This window comes from Protobothrops mucrosquamatus, unplaced genomic scaffold, assembly GCF_001527695.2.
Source record: "Protobothrops mucrosquamatus isolate PMUCROS unplaced genomic scaffold, P.Mucros_1.0 scaffold464, whole genome shotgun sequence".
NCBI lineage: Eukaryota > Metazoa > Chordata > Lepidosauria > Squamata > Viperidae > Protobothrops > Protobothrops mucrosquamatus.
In genome coordinates this window covers 636,824-656,584 of record NW_015386785.1, presented here as the reverse complement: position 1 = coordinate 656,584, position 19,761 = coordinate 636,824, and the positions used below count along the sequence as shown (strand labels likewise).

Genomic DNA, 19,761 nt, shown 5'->3' with positions numbered 1-19,761 from the left:
GGAGGTTTTTGACATTAGATTTCTCAAAGTGCTTTCTGTAATCTCATGAACAACATGATTTCAATGTTAATTTAATGTACAGAATGCATTATTTGGATAGTTTGATTTAGTTTGCCATTTTTATTTTGCATTCATTTTCATATATATAGCATTCTGATTCTTTGAGGAATGTAGTGGTAAAATCAGAAATAAACCATACTGTACATGTAGAAAACCTATGTAATCAAAATCAATATTTAATAAATCACCTTCAGAAACTTTTGCTACTCTATACAGGTATAGCTTTACTTTTCTTTGAAGTTAATATCAAATTATTTATACATGTAAATGTTTGATTTTCATGGTAAGAACTGTTTTCTAAGGAATGTGTTCCATGTATATAATAACTACTATTGGTTCTCTTTAAGATGTTACAGAAATGAATGAAGAACACATAGATGTAATAAATGGATGTAATAAAGTTAGATCTCGTACTCAGAATGAAGCTGCCTTATTGGCTCTTATGGAGAAGACAGGTTATAATATGGTTCAAGAAAATGGACAACGAAAATTTGGTGGACCTCCACCAGGTATTTAATTATTGCTTCATTTCAAAATATTAGTTTTGGAAAAATAATAGAAAAATAATTAATATGCACAAAACGTATTATTGCCTAAGTAGTAGCCTAGCTTTGGTTAAGGTATGTGTGAAATGGAGAATTCTCCCCTCCCCCCCAAACTCAAATCATTTAATTTCAAATATTCTGCTGAACCATTTCAGGTTAGCTATGGTTGCTAGAATCAAAATCCAGGTGGGGCAGGTATGAGTGTACATTGTACTCTATGTCCTTCATAATTCCCAGTGTGGCATACTCCATCAAATTACCTATCTTCCTGGCACTATTTCTTCCTTCCCACTTCTCAACTGCCAGCTTAACCCAGTAGTGTCTCACTGGCTTTCCTCCCATTGCTTCCTAAGTGTTTTGCCCAAGTGTTCCCTTCTATTGTCCCCTTATCTTCGTAAGCTGCTGATATCCTTGGCTTTTTCTCTGCTGTCCCATCATCACTTCTGTCTAGAACAAAACAGACCCATTTCATTTCACATATAGACCAGAAACCCCCCCCCCAGCCAGGCATGTTCAGAATAGATTATTCAGTAACACAGAATTTTTTTTCATGTTTTGCATATCTGTACTGAATAACCATGGGAGTGCACATTGCATTTCTTTACAATATGACAATTCCCTGTTAAGTTAAAATATTTTACTTAATTTTAGGTATTCCAGTTGAACCAAGTATGATAAGGCTATATTCCTCATTATTCGTATTTAGGACTAAATTTAAATCAAAACAATGGGTCTTTGTTTAAATAGAAATAAATTTAGACCAGATAATACAAGCCATGTCTAATGGAGAACTGATGGACAATCAGTATTTGTAGAGTGCATTAGCATCTTAGTTTGTATAATCTGTTGGATATTACATGAAAACCTCCGAAATTGTTTTAAGGTAAAAGACAGTGAAATAATATGATAAATAATTGGCCAGGATTTTTTTCTTAGTATCAATTAATACAAATGTGCTGAATTTGTTTTTTAAGGTTGGGAAGGCCCTCCACCACCCCGAGGCTGTGAAGTTTTTGTGGGAAAAATTCCTCGTGATATATATGAGGATGAATTAGTTCCTATTTTTGAAAGAGCTGGAAAGATTTATGAATTTAGATTGATGATGGAATTTAGTGGTGAGAATCGTGGATATGCTTTTGTAATGTATACAACAAAAGAGGAAGCTCAGTTTGCCATTAAGACCCTTAATAATTATGAGATTCGTCCTGGAAAATTCATTGGTGTTTGTATAAGCTTGGATAACTGCAGACTATTCATTGGAGCCATTCCAAAGGAAAAGAAGAAAGAAGAAATCTTGGATGAAATGAAAAAAGTCACTGAAGGTGTTGTAGATGTTCTTGTGTATCCAAGTGCAACGGACAAGACAAAAAATCGTGGGTTTGCCTTTGTAGAATATGAATCCCACAGAGCTGCAGCTATGGCAAGGAGAAAATTAATTCCTGGTAAATATGTCCATTCTTCACATAGAAGGTTTAATAGTATTCTTGTTAAGAACATGTATGTTTAAGTTATGGTAAAAGCTATTCGGTATTCAATATTGAGAAAAATAAACATGGCTGAAGTGTATTATGCTATCCTCGGGTTATAGATTTCTCTTTTGCAGTCCTTTTTTCCTAGTACCTTTATTGTTAAAATTGGAAGTACCTTCTGTTTTCTACCAAATGTAGATATTTGTATATTGTTGTTTTAAAAGTGAATAGTCTTAATTTGACGGTAAATAGGCAAATTTCACTTGCTGTACAGCAGAGATGTATTTTTTTGTAAAGATGGTGGAAGTTATAGATGACATCTGTGCATGATCAACTATCATGATCTATGTTTGTGTTAACCTAGAGGGTTAATAGGAAAGCATGGTTTAGAATTTGGCAAATTAGCCAAGATGGTTAATGATATGATGCATGGTATTTTTACTGTTAATTCAGTCATGGACCATTCCTCTTTTCTGGATTACCTTTTTTAGCTGCAGTGAGATTATATGGATTCAGCCCCTTATTCATGGTACAAACTTAATTTCATGTTTAATTGTATTTGGGTTACAGTAGAGTCAATCAACTTATTTTTTTGGTAAAAGCCTGAATGTTCAATGTTTTAATAGACTTTTTAAAACAGTTGTGCTCTGAGCTCATGGTATAGGAAAATGAATAGTTTTAGAAATAAGATGGCAAAAATCAATCTTATGTCATAAACCACTTACTTCAATCTCTATTTGACTTGATATTTTATCTAATTAGTTGATATTTTGTAAGCAATTTTGCAGGTGCAGTTCATATATGTTTTTGATGGGCTAAAAGGCAGGCAGGCAGGGTGTACTCTGTCTCTAGAGTGCCAGCTCTTAAGGTAAGAGAGAAAATACCCATATGGCATATGACCAGTGGGCATTAGAAGAGTACCTGCTCAAGACAAGGAAGAGTGCAACACAAAACTGAGTAATTGCTGGTAAAAGCAACATATCTTATATAAGTGCTTGTAGTACTGTTATTGGACAACTGCTACAGCCAGGAAAGGAGTAGTAGCCTGACCTTGTTCAAGAGCCTTAACATAATATAATGCTCTATATTACTGGAAGATCTGGCTTAAAAACAGTAACTGAGAGGGACCTTGAAGTCCTAGTGGACGATTACTTAACCATGAGCCAGCAGTGTGCAGCAGCAGCCAAAAAAGTTAATACAATCCTGGATTGTATAAACAGAGCCATAGAATCAAGATCACGTGAGGTATTAGTACCGCTTTATAAAACCTTAGTAAGACCACACCTGGAATACTGCAGCCAATTTTGGTCACCATATCACAAAAGAGATGTTGAGAGTTTGGAAAAAAAAATCAGAGAAGAGCAAGTAAGATGATCAGAAGCCTGGAGACTAAAACATACGAAGAATGGCTGCAGGACTTGGGTTTGGCTAGTCTAAAGAAAAGAAATAGGGGAGACCTGATAGCAGTGTTCTAGTATTTGAGGGGCTGCCACAAAGAAGAGGGGGTCATGTTATTCACCAAAGCACCAGAAGGCAGGACAAGAAACAATGGTTGGAAACTAATCAAAGAGAGAAACAACCTGGAATTAAGGTGAAACTTCCTAACAGTGAGGACAATTAACCAGTGGAACAGCTTGCCTTCAGAAATCATGGGCACTCCATCACTGGAGGTTTTTAACAAGAGACTAGACAGTCACTTGTCTGAAATGGTATAGGTTCTCTTGCTTGAACGGGGCTGGACTAGAAGACCTCCAAGGTCCCTTCCAGCTCTATTCTAAGTCTAAATAACCAGCAAGCCAGGAGAAGCTGTCTTGTCATGTGCTGTATTAGCACCTCAGTCACCTCTGATGCTAAGTAGTCCTATTCCAGTCACTTTTCCTTCACTAAACTAGGCATGTTGTAAAGCTCTTCAGGCAGGGCAGGGATTATAATGTCCATATTTGCATTCTGTCTTAGAGTTGTGTCAATATGGTTTAAGTCTACAAGAACCACTGATCAGGAATCCAGATTAATAAAAGTGTCAGGACAGCAAGTGGCAAATTCCCAACTTCCAAATTTACCTCAACTCGCATTATTTCTAGCTTATTTTCCACCTACTTTCACTCACTTTTTTCTTCACCTCTTGCTCTTTAAAATGCTTCCCCATTGCTTTGCTTTAAAGGTTTCTTTTGTGGAGGAGGAGATGTTACCAAGCAAGAACTTGGCAGGAGAGAATTGAACGAAAAGGGCAAAATGTATTTTAGGGTGTTTCATCATGACATTTTTCAAGAACTGTTTTGCCAGCTGCCATACCCTTGAAATCCAGTTGGTTTTCCTAGGAGTGAAGGTTCAGCAGCAAATCTTCAACAGAATCAAATATATGTAGCTCAGGGTTTACCTGTGGAGTCCTTGGTGATCTCTGAGACTGGTTATTTGCTTGCATATCTTTCCTTATCTGAGTAAGTAACATCAATGCTAGAAAGTGTAGGTTTGTTCCCCACAAGCAAATTACTGTATACACTTACTAGCACTGATGATGTTGGGTAATAAAATGTCTGCAAGCAAACAAACAAGCTTAGAAAACACTAAGAACTCAGCAGCAGGCTTTTCCCAGTTTGCCTTGCTTCCATTTAATGAGTTCAGATTGCAACACTGCCAGTAAGCTACTAGCTACTAGGAATTTTCAAAACCAGCAATTTAAGTTTCTAGAGTGCATTGCAAAAAGCTATACATAACTGGAGAAAGCTTGTTTTTCCAGCAATTATTGATACTTTATAATTCATGGAAATCTAATATGGGACACAGCACCACACAGTCTGAGTACCGCTAAGTTAATGCCATAAAATTTATTACCATAAGATTTCTGTTAGAAAACTTTATTTCCATTAATTTCTTAAGATAACTTATTTTAAAATGTATTCCCTTATTCTTGGCATTTAAACTTAATTGGAATTTACTGTATCTTCTGTTTTGTTCAGAATATGGTTTTTTTAAAAATTCTTTTAAGTAATTGTAATCTGTCCTGTTGGGTTTCTTTCTTTGAAACTTGGAAAGGGGAGCAAAACTACTTCTGATGAAGATTTTTTTTTTTTTTTGGTAGGAACTTTCCAGTTATGGGGCCACACTATTCAAGTAGATTGGGCAGATCCAGAAAAAGAAGTAGATGAAGAAACAATGCAGAGAGTAAAAGTACTGTATGTTAGAAACTTAATGATGTCAACCACAGAAGAAACAATTAAGGCTGAGTTTAACAAATTTAAACCTGGAGCTATTGAACGGGTAAAGAAACTTAGAGATTATGCTTTTATTCATTTTTTCAACCGAGATGATGCAGTTGCTTCTATGTCAGTTATGAACGGAAAATGTATTGATGGTGCTAGCATTGAGGTAACATTAGCCAAGCCAGTAAACAAAGAAAGCACTTGGAGACAACATCTTAATGGCCAAATTAGCCCCAATTCTGAAAATCTTTTAGTCTTTACAAGCAAAGAAGATGGTCATCAGAAATCACTAACAAAACCAGCAAATCTTCCAGTACGCCTCAATGGGCATAATAGTCCAAGTCCTCCTGAAATTGAAAGGTGCACTTACCCATTTTTTCCAGGAACAAAACTTACTCCAATTAGCATGTACTCTTTAAAATCTAGTCATTTTAGTTCTGCTGTGATGCAGTTAGATTATTACTGCAACAAAAATAACTGGGCACCTCCAGAATATTATTTGTATTCGACTACAAGTCAAGATGGAAAAATTTTGCTGGTATATAAGATTGTTATTCCTGCAGTTGCAAATGGATCCCAGAGTTATTTTATGCCAGACAAACTCTGCACAACAGTAGAAGATGCAAAAGAGCTAGCAGCACATTTTGCACTCATGCACTTGGGTAAGTTTTTAAAACTTTGGTTTTAATTTTAATCATCGTAGTACTTAATTATTATTATTTAGGCATAACATATCTAAACTGCCCGCTTCACTTAGTAGGCAGCTTCTTCAGAAACATTTGCGGTATTTCAAGTTTTTCTCTCATTCAAATGTGTGTGTGTATATACAGTAGAGATAGTGTTTTTAACTTTCTTATTAAGCAAGCCACATCATGCTAATTACTTTAAAAAAAAATTCTTTTAGAACAAATATAGAGAATTAATATTTTAAAAATTACTTTAGATATACAGTTTGCTTCTATCAATCCATGGATTCTTTGCCTTTAAGTTATTTAACATGGAGATATTCTTTCTAGTGCTATTGAAAAGGCAGTGGCAGTTAATTTAGATCTCTGTAATATCTTTTTCTATTTAAAAATATCATTAAAAAGGTTCAATAGAAAAAGTAAGAAGCAATGTTTGGGAATTGATTTACATACCTATTTAAATTTTTTTTCCTTATGGTTTTAAGAAAATTAAATTTCACTTATGTTAATTACAATATAAAATTTGTATCTCCTTTTTTAATTACCTTTGAAATAAGTCTACAAGGTAGTAACCTTTAAAAACTTCTTAGTTTCTTAACAGAAAAGGGATGGAAACATTCTAATTTTTGTGGTGATAAGTAAAGGAGTTCCTGTGGGTTTTATTCCGCTAGTTGTAGCTGACGAGGGGGTGGTACTCATCTCCATTTCTTTAAGGCATTGATCCAGCACTGTCCAAAGACATTTCCACAGTCATGTGGCCAGCATGACTTCACGCTGCAGTGCAAAGTGTATGACGAAACTTGGAATGCTGCTATCTTCCCACTGAAGTGGTACCTATTTACTTGCATTTACATGCTTTCGAACTGCTAGGTTGGCAGGAGCTGTGGCAAGTGATAGTAGCTCACTTTATCATTCTATCCCAGTGGTATGAATATAGACCTCTGGTGTCTTTTAAGCCACTGAGTCATTGTACCTCTCAATTTTTGTAGTAGTCAGTTATATTTTTCTTGAAAAGACACTTTCTTGTGGCAACTCCCTTGATTTCTCAAGCTGGATTTTCACATCATACTAAGCCTAAAACATCTGAATATACTGCAGTATGTGATTCATTATCAATTGAAGATTTTGTTTTTCATGTACTCTACTATCATCAGATAGTTTAGTGCATGGGTGTCAAACTTGCCGTGTCACGTGACATGTCACAATGTATCGTGACTTTTTTCGCATTGCTGGAGCTGGGGTGGGTGCAGCCTCCGCATGATGCAACCTGCCCACAGGCCAGCAGTTTGACACCCCTGGTTTAGTGTGATAATGCAATTTATGTAAAACAAAAAAGTGTGATCTCTTCATCCTCCAGTTTGCTCATTCTGCCCATAAAATGTCAAACAACTGAAAGCAAGTGTTAAATATAAGAGTTTTAAATGTATAAATATATTTAGTTGAGATTACATCACATTGAGCCATAAATCATAATTATAAGTAGAATAGCATGTTCTCAATTTCAGTCATGCCTGGAGTTCTGAAACATTGTGGGCCATAGCACACTAAAATAAATAATTTGTGTCTTCCTTTTGAAATCATCCAAAGGCAGGCTATTTTCAACTTTTTTGATCAAGTACATCTGGTAGATGGGAAATAACAAGCTTGCTATTTCATATAGTAAATATGTGAAATATGAATATTGATATACCCTGGATATTTATGAGAAAAGGTTTTTGCTGAAAAATCAATAAAAATAATATAGAAACACTGCCATTTGCTTATGCTACTTTATAGCTGTGTATTTTAGCTCATTGTTTCATTTATTATGCTGCCTAGTAAAATGGATAGAACTGGAGGTAATCCTTAATTAGTTTTGTTTTTGTAAATACTACTTAATTTATAAGTGATAATAGATTGTGTTTGATATTTAAGAGAGATGGATTGATTTCCTTTGTGCAGCAAAGAAGGGTGGATTTTTAAATTTTAAGACTCCCCACCCCTGCAGACAAATAAATGATCAGTCTATAATTGTAATGCTAGGTTTATTTTAATAGTGATAGAATAACAACAACAAAAATCCAGAAAAATGCATCTCAAAAAAGTTATAAATTGATTTGCATTTTAATGAGTGAAATAAGTATTTGACCTCTTCGCAAAACATGACTGAGTACTTGGTGGCAAAACCTTTGTTGGCAATCACAGAGGTCAGACATTTCTTGTAGCTGGCCAACAGGTTTGCACACAGGAGGGATTTTGTCCCACTCTTTGCAGATCCTCTTCAAATCATTAAGGTTTCGAGGCTGATGTTTGGCAGCTCGAACCTTCAGCTCTCTCCACAGATTTTCTATGGGATTAAAGTCTGGAGACTGGCTAGGCCACTCCAGGACCTTAATGTGCTTCTTTTTGAGCCACTCCTTTGTTGTCTTGGCTGTGTTTTTTGGGTCATTATCATGCTGGAATACCCATCCACAACCCATTTTCAATGCCCTGGCTGAGGGAAAGAGATTCTCACCCAAGATTTGACGGTACATGGCCCCATCCATCATCCCTTTGATGCGGTGAAGTTGTCCTGTCTCCTTAGCAGAAAAACACCCCAAAGCATAATGTTTTCACCTCCATGTTTGACGGTGGTCATAGGCAGCATTCTTGGGGTCATAGTTAGCATTCCTCCTCCAAACACGGCGAGTTGAGTTGATGCCAAAAGGCTCAACTTTGGTCTCATCTGATTACAACACTTTCACCCAGTTCTCCTCTGAATCATTCAGATGTTCATTGGCAAACTTCAGACGGGGCCTGTACATGTGCTCAAGAAAGCAGAGGGACCTTGCGGGCGCTGCAGGATTTTAGTCCTTCACAGCATAGTTTGTTGCCAATTGTTTTCTTATTGACTATGGTCCCAGCTGCCTTGAGATCATTGACAAGATCCTTCCGTGTAGTTCTGGGCTGATTCCTCACCATTCTCATTATCATTGAAACTCCACGAGATGAGATCTTGCATGGAGCTCCAGATCAAGAGATATTGACAGTTATTTTGTGTTTCTTCCATTTGCGAATAATCACATCAACTGTTGTGACCTTCTCACCAAGCTGCTTGGCGATAGTCTTGTAGCCCATTCCAGCCTTGCGTAGGGACAATCTTGTCCCTGACATCCTTTGGTCTTGGCCATGGTGGAGAATTTGGAATCTGATTGATCGATTGCTTCTGTGGACAGGTGTCTTTTATACAGGTAACAAGCTGAGATTAGGGGCACTCCCTTTAAGAGAATGCTCCTAATCTCAGCTCGTTACCTGTATAAAAGACACCTGGCTGGGAGCCAGAAATCTTGCTGATTGATAGGGGATCAAATATTTATTTCACTCATTAAAATGTAAATCAACATATAACTTTTTTGGATTTTTTTGTTATTCTGTCTGTCACTATTAAAATAAACCTACCATTACAATTATAGACTGATCATTTCTTTGTCAGTGGATAAACGTACAAAATCAGCAGGGGATCAAATAATTTTTTCCCTCACTATACATCAATGAAATTTAATGAAGAAAAAATTAATGTGGAAAAAATTCTCAAATAGGTCCAATTGTTTAGGAAAAATGATGAGGAAGAAGTTTGAAAATGAACTATAGCCAGAATATATTTATTCATGGAGATACTATAAAGCACAAGAAGGATATGTGATTAAAATGTATATTGTCTAAGAAACTCCTGATAAAAGTGCAGTTAAAGGGGAACTGGAAGTTCTTCAATGCATATCAAAACTGAAAGAGGCTGAGTTTTTTTAAAATGAAAATGTGAAACTTGTCTTACATATTAAATACGAATGTATATTGATAAAATCACAACTTAAATTTATAAAATTAGGTTACAGCTTTATTTCTTTTTATTGGAACTTACTGCTAATTTCTTTCTGACAAGTAGAGTTCTTACAGTAATATGTTAAAATATTAAACTGAAATATACTGAAACAATGCGTTGCTAAAATTTAAGTTTTCATTTTGTTTTAATCTTGATCATCAGTCTTTCTTGAATGATGGGAGATATCTACTGTCTTCTAGCAATTGGAAAAATCCCATGGACTGGTCTTATTATTGATAAGTTATGGTTAATTTAAATGTGGCTTTTTGAATAAGCTATATTTGATGTTAAACTCTTTTAATATTTATTAATACCATTCTGAAAAACAAGTTACATTTGTTGCTTTTTTGCTTCTGTTAAAAAGTACTTTATTATTTCCAACAATTATAAACTAGTCTCACATATTAATATGCTATTTTCCCATTGATCTTTTATACTTACAAAAATTATACATCAGACATACTAATAATATAATTATAATAATATAAAATACTGAAATATAATAAGCTTTTAATAAACAATGTTTTTCTTAGGACATTGCATAGATTTTTATGGTAACTTTTTATTTGGCAGTTGTATCCTGATTCCAAAACTATCTTTAAAAAAAAGGATATGATTAAAAAGGAAATGACTATTAAACCTTCTCATAGTGCTTACTAATATGATTTTACAATAATTAGCTGTGAAAATGTTGACTTTGTAAAGTTGACTGTTTAATTGTAAAAAAATATTCTACATTATTTTTTAATAAAATCTCTACACTTTACATACAAAATAATATTGTGATTTACATTATGAGAAATCCGTATTAGGTGAAAAAAATCTTCAGTCATATTTTAAAAACAACTTATTTTGATTTTTCAGAAATCAGAATAGAATATTAAAATGTTCAGGACTCTTAATGATTTTGTATAAAGCGAAATGAAAATATATCTGCAACATTTAACTTCAGTCTTATATTCTAAACCTGTATATCTGTACATATGTTACTTTATAATGCCAGCATAATACAAAAAAGCATAATGAATGCTTTGGTTTGGTATGGTTTGTAACCTCTTCCATAGCAAGATGATTAAAAACATAATGTGTCTGCAACATTAATGCTCTCTTAACACAGTTTTAACTAAAGAATTATATATACATAAAAAGAACAAATATATAGTATGGACTACTGGAGTTAAGTCAGTCCCAGAATTCCAAACACTTCAATGAGGATTAACATCATCTTTGAAGAGTGTTACATTCTGTCTCCACCACTTGCAGAAAGGGTACATAACCTCTCCAGTCTGGACCAGCGTAGGAAAATTTGGACAACATAAATAGGTAAGTAACTTAAGTGAAGCAAACATGAGTAAAATTGGTGCTTGGTTTAACTCAACAATTTTTTGATACTGTATTTGACATTGATAGAATAGTATAAACTGTTAGATAATGCAGTTTATATTGTAAGCATTGCATATTCAAAATTATAATGTTCAAATTTTCAAAGTCAACTGTAGTTAAGAGAATAAGGATGTATGCTAAATTGTTGACAAAATAATGTGACTATATTTATAGAAATATACTGTCAGAATTTTCTTTAAAAATGATCAGAATTTCCTATAAGAAAAAGATGGAAATAATTTTATTCCTATAGCTTTTACTGAATATTTTGTTTTTAAAATTTCACCTAGCAAATTCAGATTACTCTTCATTGTCCATATTTTTATCTTACTTTTGACGTTATGCTTATACGTAATGCTTTTATAAATGCTACACATTATATAATATTGTGCTGTGGTTTATTAGATGTGAAATTTATGTTTGAGTGGAAAAAAACTTTGGAAAATACAAGGTTCAAGAATCAAATTAGAAATTAAAACATTTAGTAACTTATTTAACCTAACTAATCTAGCCTAATTATATATAATCAGTTCTTTAACCTTAAAAGTAGCAAAAAAGCAGAAAGAATATCTCAGATGCTGAATTCTTAATATTGAATTTTTATAAAATAGATGTTATGTTGATGTTTGTTAGAGAATTTTAATTTCTCTGTTGGTGAAAAATAAATCAGAAGCTCTCACAGTTGACTGCATTTAGCTGATACAAATAAACTCTTTATATTCATATCAAAATGTTTACAATACCATACATTCTTCTTTACAGCAACATAGCACAATGAAGACTTGTTACAGCAGAGACAGACCTGAGACTGAAACTGAAACCAATTCCAGCTTCTAACTCAATACCCTTTTTGCACAGACTCATTAGCACTTTACTCACATTGGCTGACTGAACTACCACATGACTCTTCCTGCTCATGAATATTCCAACACTCCTCCCTTCATGACAGGAAGAGATATCAGTCCTATTGACTTAATACATTTTCCATAGTGAACACCACCCAATGGTTTAGTCATCATGTCTGCCAAATTATCCTCAGAAGAACAATGATGTAAACTAATCAATTTTCCTTTTACAGCTTCCCTGACATTACAATACTTAATGTCTACATGTTTACTTCTGTTCTTCACCCTGTCACCAGTTGCCATTTTTATACAGGCAGCATTGTCTTCAAATACCTTTACAGATTCTTTTACATTAATATTTAAATCTTGCAACAACTGTACATATCATGTTACTTCAGAACACAATTCAGATAAAGTAATAAACTCTGCTTCCGCTGTTGAAATAGCAACAGTTGTTTGTTTTCTGGACTTCCATCCAATCAGAGTCCCTCCAAACAATATTATAATCCCAGAATTTGATTTCCTTGTGTTTATGCCATTTGTATAGTCACTATCGACATAACACTTTAATTTCAATTCCTCAGTAATCTGTATTTGAAGACCCAAATTTATAGTTCACTTTAAATATCTTTACACCCATCCAATGTAACTTTGTAGGTGCAGCAGTAAAACGATTTAAAATGCTTACTGCGCAAGCTATGTCTGGTCTGGACCACTGTGATAGATATAACAAACTCCCTATTGCTGAGTGATATATCTCTTGATCACAGGCTTCACCTTTGTCCACACTTAAACTATTATAAAAATCCGTACTCATGGGTGTGGGAGCAGTATTGCAATCTTTCATATTATATTTCTCCAATAACTGCTCAATTTTTCTCCTTTGACTGAGAATATAACCACCTTTTTCATTTTTCTGTATCTCTACACCGAGATAATTTTTTATTTCTCCCAAATTCTTTAATTAGAATTTCTTTCCTAATTTATCAGCAAATTCCTTGACTTGTAATGCATCCTTTGCGATGAAGCAAAGATCATCCACAAATGATAACAGTAGACAATTCCCTCCTTGTAACTGTCCAGTATATATACAATTATCAGCTTTGCAACTCTTAAATCCAAGACCCTTTAAAGCAGTATCTAAACAGATATTCCAGTTTCTGGCTGACTGCTTCAGCCCATAAATAGCCTTGTTTAATTTATACACCATATTAGGCTTTGCAATTTCATATCCTGGTGCTTGGATCTTCTCCTCCGGAGACTTGCAGTCTGGACCCCCTCCTCAGGAATTTCTCTTCCTCATGGCTACTCCTGAAATTGTGCTTTTCTTCTTCATTAAGCAAACATGCCTTTAAAGCCTCTAAATTTAAGTCTTGTTCTTCTTTACACTCAAATATCGCAGAAACTGTCCCAGGTTTTATCTAAACTGTTCAACGCCAATAAAACCTTTTGTGACTCAGGAAATTTAATCCCACGTTGTTCTAAGTCCAAAAATAAACTTTGCATTTTATTCAAATGCTGTTCCACAGATTCACCTGGTTGCAAACAGGCCCTGTAAAGTTTTCTTGACAATTGCACTATATTGCATGCAGAAACATTCACGTGCACAGCTCTCAACTTCAGCCAAATTTCCTTTGCAGTCTTTAGATTTGCAACATTTAGAAACTGTTCATCTTCTAAATTTAAGATGAGATAAGCCATGGCTTGATCATGGTTTTTCTGATCAGCAGCTGCAAACACTTGTGGGGGATTTTCTACAATATACCAGTTCTTTTGCTTTCAGCAAACATTCCATCTTCACAGCCCATATAATGTAATTCTTGTGGCCTAAACGAGGCACAGAGCTTTCCTTAAATTCCATTACAGCCATTCTGCTAATTCTGCCTTGTTCTTATACTTTCTAAACACAGGCAATTTCTTCCAGCTTTAAATTACAATGCAGTCCTTAGTAAGCTCTGGGCCCATGACCTGTTAGAGAATTTTAATTTCTCTGTTGGTGAAAAATAAATCAGAAGCTCTCACAGTTGACTGCATTTAGCTGATTCAAATAAACTCTTTATATTCATATCAAAATGTTTACAATACCATACATTCTTCTTTACAGCAACATAGCACAATGAAGACTTGTTACAGCAGAGACAGACCTGAGACTGAAACTGAAACCAATTCCAGCTTCTAACTCAATACCCTTTTTGCACAGACTCATTAGCACTTTACACACATTTGCTGACTGAGCTACCACATGACTCTTCCTGCTCATGAATATTCCAACAATGTTTATTTACTTTCTCTTGATTGATTAGATGTTTACACAGTCTTTTCAGTTTAGTAACAGCAAAATTATTGCAATATAGCACTTACAGTAAACCATGTACTATTTATATTAGAATGTAACTGCCAAATCAGTTTAAGTGTATTGTATTGTCTGATGATGGAATGAAAGGCTCATTCTATGATTTTAATAGAGTGTTTTATTTAGGCTTATATTGAAATTATTATTTCAACCTCACTGTAATCTTAAGATGTACTGTAGTTATTTGTTAGGAAAAAAAACTTTTTATTGAGCAATACAGGTGACTTACGACCACAATTGGGCACAAAATTTTCATTGCTAAGCAAGGCAATTAATTGATTTCAAACAGTTATTAGACAAATGGTTGTAAGTGAAGGAGTGCATGTTATGCATATCAATGCCCATGTATTGGAAAAGATTTTAATAATTTTAAAAGCCCTGCTTTAGATCTAAAAAACCTCACTGCTGTCTTTAAATATTGGCTATGTAATACGACTAAAAATGCTGCCACTTTCTTTTTTCTGAGTAGTTTATTGCTAACAAATATGAAATCTTAAAGGCAAAGATTAAAACAATCTTATTTTTTAAAAGATTATTATTGTGGCAGGAAAATAATTCCCATTTGCTTGTGCAAAATATAAGATGTAACTGAAAGTTTAAGTGAAGATTTTTAAATTTATCATACCATAAATTGATCAATAATGTAGTTTTGATTATATCAACTCAGAAATAAACCCTAATTGTGTGAGATTTATTTCCAGGAAATGAATGTATGCCTCCAGTCCAAACATATTAAACATAACTTAATTAAATATATAGATATAAATATATCAAAAACGGGGCTCAGTGGTTAAAGACTCTGAGCTCATCAGATGGAAAGTTGACACCTGAGTTCGATACCTGAGTACTGCGCGATGGGGTGAGCTCCCGTTACTTGTCTCAGCTCCTGCCCTCCTAGCAGTTCAAGAACATGCAAATGCAAATAGATAAATAGATACCACTTCAGTGGGAAGATAATAGCGTTCCGTGTGCGTTGGCGTATAGTCATGCCGACCACATGACCATGGAAATGTCTTCAGACAATGCTGGCTTCCTCGGTTAAGAAACAGAAATGAGCACCACCCCCTAGAGTCAGACACTACTGGACAGAGGAAACCTTTACTTTACCTTTATATCAATATCAGTGGCTTGGGTTTTCCTAAGGAAAAGGTGTTGAATCCTACTCATTTCATGTAATTGCAAGGTTTTAAATGATAAGTCCATTCTTATATAATTGTTAAATATCTGTAGCTACTTGGAGCAGAATATTTTTTTGTTGTATATTATAACAAGATTTGCAATCAGTTTCTTGTCTTGGCTTTCAGTGCTTTTTTCCTATTAAAATATGTAACTTAGTGTCTTACTGTCAAATATTAATTGAGTTATGTAAGAATAGTGGATGTATTAGAAAAATTATAGGAATTAATCAGGTTACAGAATGGTGCCACAAATTCTTCATTTTTTCTCATTGAAACATTTAGAGTTATCTGGATTTTAGCCAGTAGCTTATGTGAAGAATCACAAAAGTTCTACATTTAATTCACTACATTAACATATATTAAAATATTTACATTCATTCTTTTGAGAGGTACATGCAAGATGGATGCACCTAATCTTAGTGAAACCTGTACACCTGCAGAAGTGTGTAATTTCTTATGTTGAGGAATGGATGCAGTGCAATTAACCCATTGAGATTTTACACTTAATCCAGTAGTTGGAAATTACTTTTGCATAGGAGGAAATGCTGTTTTTGTTCCCAATCGCTGAATGGAAAAGTTAGATCATGTATGCACAGTGCATTTGCAGAAGTCACTTGTAGCTATTGGAATTGTTGCATAGACCTTGACATGAAATAGCATGACTTGCTTTGCTTTTAGAAAGGATTGTTTCACCTTTCAAAGAGTGTTTCATGTGAAATTTCATCAAAACAAGGCACTACCACAAGGCACAACCCTAATACAGAAGATTTAAAAAGCCTGGGATAAAAATTGCATTTATGTAGTAGTAGCCTGCAGTATAATTCCTATGTTTTTGAGTAATAAGATTTAGAATAAGAAGTATTTGGAGGGAATTATGCTGACCATTATGATTCTCCAATTTTCTTTTGAAATTGATATTCATGCTGCATAAATTTCTTTTGCAGAGTACAATTTTTGTCGAAATCCAATAAATAACATTTCTCCTGTTAGTGCTACGCTTTCTTCTGCAACAACCAGCGTTTTACCGTATACATCAAGACCATATTCTTATCCAAGCTATCCCTTGTCATCATCAATTCCGCTTGCTAATAGCAACCATATTGGACAGCGTTTGTACATCTCCAGTCAGGCCTCTTTCTTTTGAGGACAAAAAAGCTGGATGAAAAAAAAATTACACTTTTTTTTAAAAAAACCTATAATGTAGTTTTAGTTTTAATTGGGTTTGTACAATTGCTTTTGCTTGGTTATTTCATATTGCTTATAAATTATAGATAAGAAAACCCATTTAAATGTTTTTTAAAAAAATAATTTCTCATTAAATAGTAGCTTTAAAATATTTTAAATGCATGCAATTGTTGGTTGTAATCTTGTTATCAAGGATCCATTCTTTGGAGATGAAAAGGAGTATTTGGTGAAAAGAAAAGTATTATGTAACGAAATGATGCACAGTATTTTTTTTAAAAAAAACAGAAATCTTAATTCCAAACATATAAATATTTGGGGTCCTTTAAAATTACACTGTATATTTTAGTTGCATGATATTTGTTTTATTAATCCACTGTTTACATTGTTACATTTTATTTGTTAAAAATATTGTTCTATTTGCACGTTGTAATGTTTTTAATGTTCATATCATGTGTTTAATTCCCTATTTAAATACAGTCATTTTGACATTAAAATCTTGCTGTGTGAAAATAGTTTGGATTCCTTTTTAATATTTAAAGTAAATATTGATAAATTTCAAAGTTTATTTTTTCTCCTATAGCAATTAGGTATGAGCAAACAATAGGCAAATACAGAAAATAGTATGAAATTTTCTCTAGTTTGCAGACCTAACACTATTTGAACCCTCACCACAAGATCAGGATTTTAGATGTTTCTTTAGAGACAAAGTTGTGTGTCTGAATTATGTAGTTGATTCTCTAGTTCAGTGGTGGCGAACCTATGGCACGCGTGCCGGAGACAGCACTCGGAGCCCTCTCTGTGGACATACGTGCCATTGCCCCAGCCTTGCCTCCCCCCACGATCCCCTCAGCAGCAGCCCCCCTGGAGGAGAGTCGCCCCCGAGCGTGGCCCACGTGGAGCAGCGCAGCCAAGGACATGGCAGCCAGGCAGCGTAGACAAGACTCTGCCCTCATGCCTCATCCCACACAGTTGATGCTGCAGGGCGCGGGCAGAGGACGTGGCCACCATGGCGCTGCTGGGCTGCCTGGGCGATTTGCGGTGGGCCCTGGAGGCGGTGAGTGGCCCTGCGGGCAGGTGGGGTGGGGGAATGGGTGGAGCGGGGGCGGGGCCAATTTTTGGGCACTCGGTCTCTAAAAGGTTTGCCATCACTGCTCTAGTTGGTGAAAAGAGTGGCAAAGCTCTTTCTTCTAGCAGAGGTAGAACTATAATAAAATTGTAGACTTATAATAAAATTAATTTTGCAAGCTATAGTATATAATGCTTCATTTATACTGCAGAGGAAGTTTTCCCTATTCCATTAGACCTAATTCATACAGGAATCAGGCAAAAAAGATGAGCAATATTCTTTCATAAGAGAACTCACCAAATTGATGAGAATTTTTTCATATTTATTTCATTTATGAATTTAAAATACACTGTTGTATGCCAACAGAAGACAGCAGAGGAAACATCTTTTTGTTGGAAAAGTTCCACATATTGTATTAAAGGCCATATTACATCTCTAATGTGGGTACCCGTTGACTCCAAATCAGGACCTAATAATGAGTGCCTCATTATTTAAATCTGATTACATTTGTATTCAGCTTTTCTTTCATTTTATCTAAGAGAAAGTGATTGTTCCATGACCTTCGAATAATCTAAATACCATAAGAGTAACTGGGAGTGTTGTAAACATTGTTTTTTATATATTAACATATTTTTTCTCTCTTCACATACGGTAAGTTTGAAAGGTATCTGCATAATCACGACTCATTTCCCAAAGAAACATTTAAACTATAACAATACCCAACATTTTTAGATTCATTTAAATCAGTGGTTCTCAACCTTTTTAATGCCGCAACCCCCAACCGGTCGTAAGTCGAGGACTAAACCGGTCGTAAGTCGAGGACTAAACCAGTCGTAAGTTGAGGACTAAACCGGTCGTATGTTGAGGACTACCCAACCGGTCGTAAGTTGAGGACTTTCCCTGCCCGGGAGCACCGCACATGCGTGGTTCCGCCCCCTGCGCCGGCCGAGGCGTAGCTGGCAAGCGGCAGAGACGGAGCAGGCCAACCACCAGCTGGCCCAGCTCCAAGGGAGGTAAGGCACCCGCCGGAAAAGGGGAAAAAAATGGCGGACAGCCTTGCTTGGCGACCCCCGTGAAATGGTCGATCGACCCCAAATGGGGTCGCGACCCATAGGTTGAGAACCGCTGATTTAAATTGTATTTAAATGAACTATCTAAATAAGAATTTAGATACAAATTGTTTTAAATGGTCTGAAAATTTCTTGAAAGTGGAATAAATAATGAGGTCATGAAGGTCTGTTTTAGTCAGGCTTACAGTCAGCCAGATGTTTAGATTGGGTTGGGGATTTTTGTCCATCTATCAAGTCCTTCCTAAGGACTACAATTTTCAGCATTCTTTTCCTGGTTTCCAGTATTTACTTTTGGTTTCTGGCAAAAATATCCACTGGGCAAAAATTAAAGTAATGATTGTGTTCTTCAACTGACTGCAATAAAAGTTATAGAATCTCCTGCAATTATGTTGTGACCCACTTAATAATCACCACAACTTACAACCATAATTCCTAACTCAATTAGAATCGTACATTGGGGACTAACTTGCTTCAGTACAAGTTCTTCACTATCCTTCAGATATTCTTCCAATGACCTTCAACTGTCTGGTGTACCTATGCTCCTTGGCAAACAGTCTGTCAACATTGTGTGGAAGAGGGACATGATTCATTGCCATTATTTTTCTGGTCTTCCCACCCAAAGCTACTTCAGCTTGAGTCCAGTCCAATATTCCAGCTGCATATGTATGACTGAAATTGCCCAAGTGTTAATTGCCTTAATGGTATTTCCATCTCTGACTTTGGACTTTTAAGATCTTTTTCACTCTTCTGATGTATTCATTTCTAACCTTTTTCTTGACTTTAGTGAACTTAATACCATCAGCCAAAAGAATGCTCAGATATTTGCAATGATTGTCTCAGCCAGCCTCTTGATATTTCCATAGAGCATCTTGATTCCTTCAGT

At 35.1% G+C, this 19,761-nt stretch overlaps 1 protein-coding gene across 1 annotated transcript; it reads left to right on the top strand.

The window, feature by feature from the left end:
* Positions 1-418: 418 nt before the first annotated feature.
* On the top strand, positions 419-16,701 carry RBM46 (RNA binding motif protein 46). Its single transcript, XM_015816561.1, has 4 exons — positions 419-569; positions 1,580-2,047; positions 5,154-5,936; positions 16,502-16,701. The coding sequence occupies exons 1-4, from the start codon at positions 419-421 to the stop codon at positions 16,699-16,701; spliced, it is 1,602 nt and encodes a 533-aa protein (XP_015672047.1).
* Positions 16,702-19,761: the final 3,060 nt, after the last annotated feature.

Excerpts from the sequence above, each read along its gene's own strand:
- RBM46 (XM_015816561.1), top strand. The coding sequence starts at position 419 with ATGAATGAAGAACACATAGATGTAATAAATGGATGTAATAAAGTTAGA. Across the intron at positions 570-1,579 it reads ATTTGGTGGACCTCCACCAG|GTTGGGAAGGCCCTCCACCA; the intron begins GTATTTAATTAT and ends TTGTTTTTTAAG. Across the intron at positions 2,048-5,153 it reads AAGGAGAAAATTAATTCCTG|GAACTTTCCAGTTATGGGGC; the intron begins GTAAATATGTCC and ends TTTTTTTGGTAG.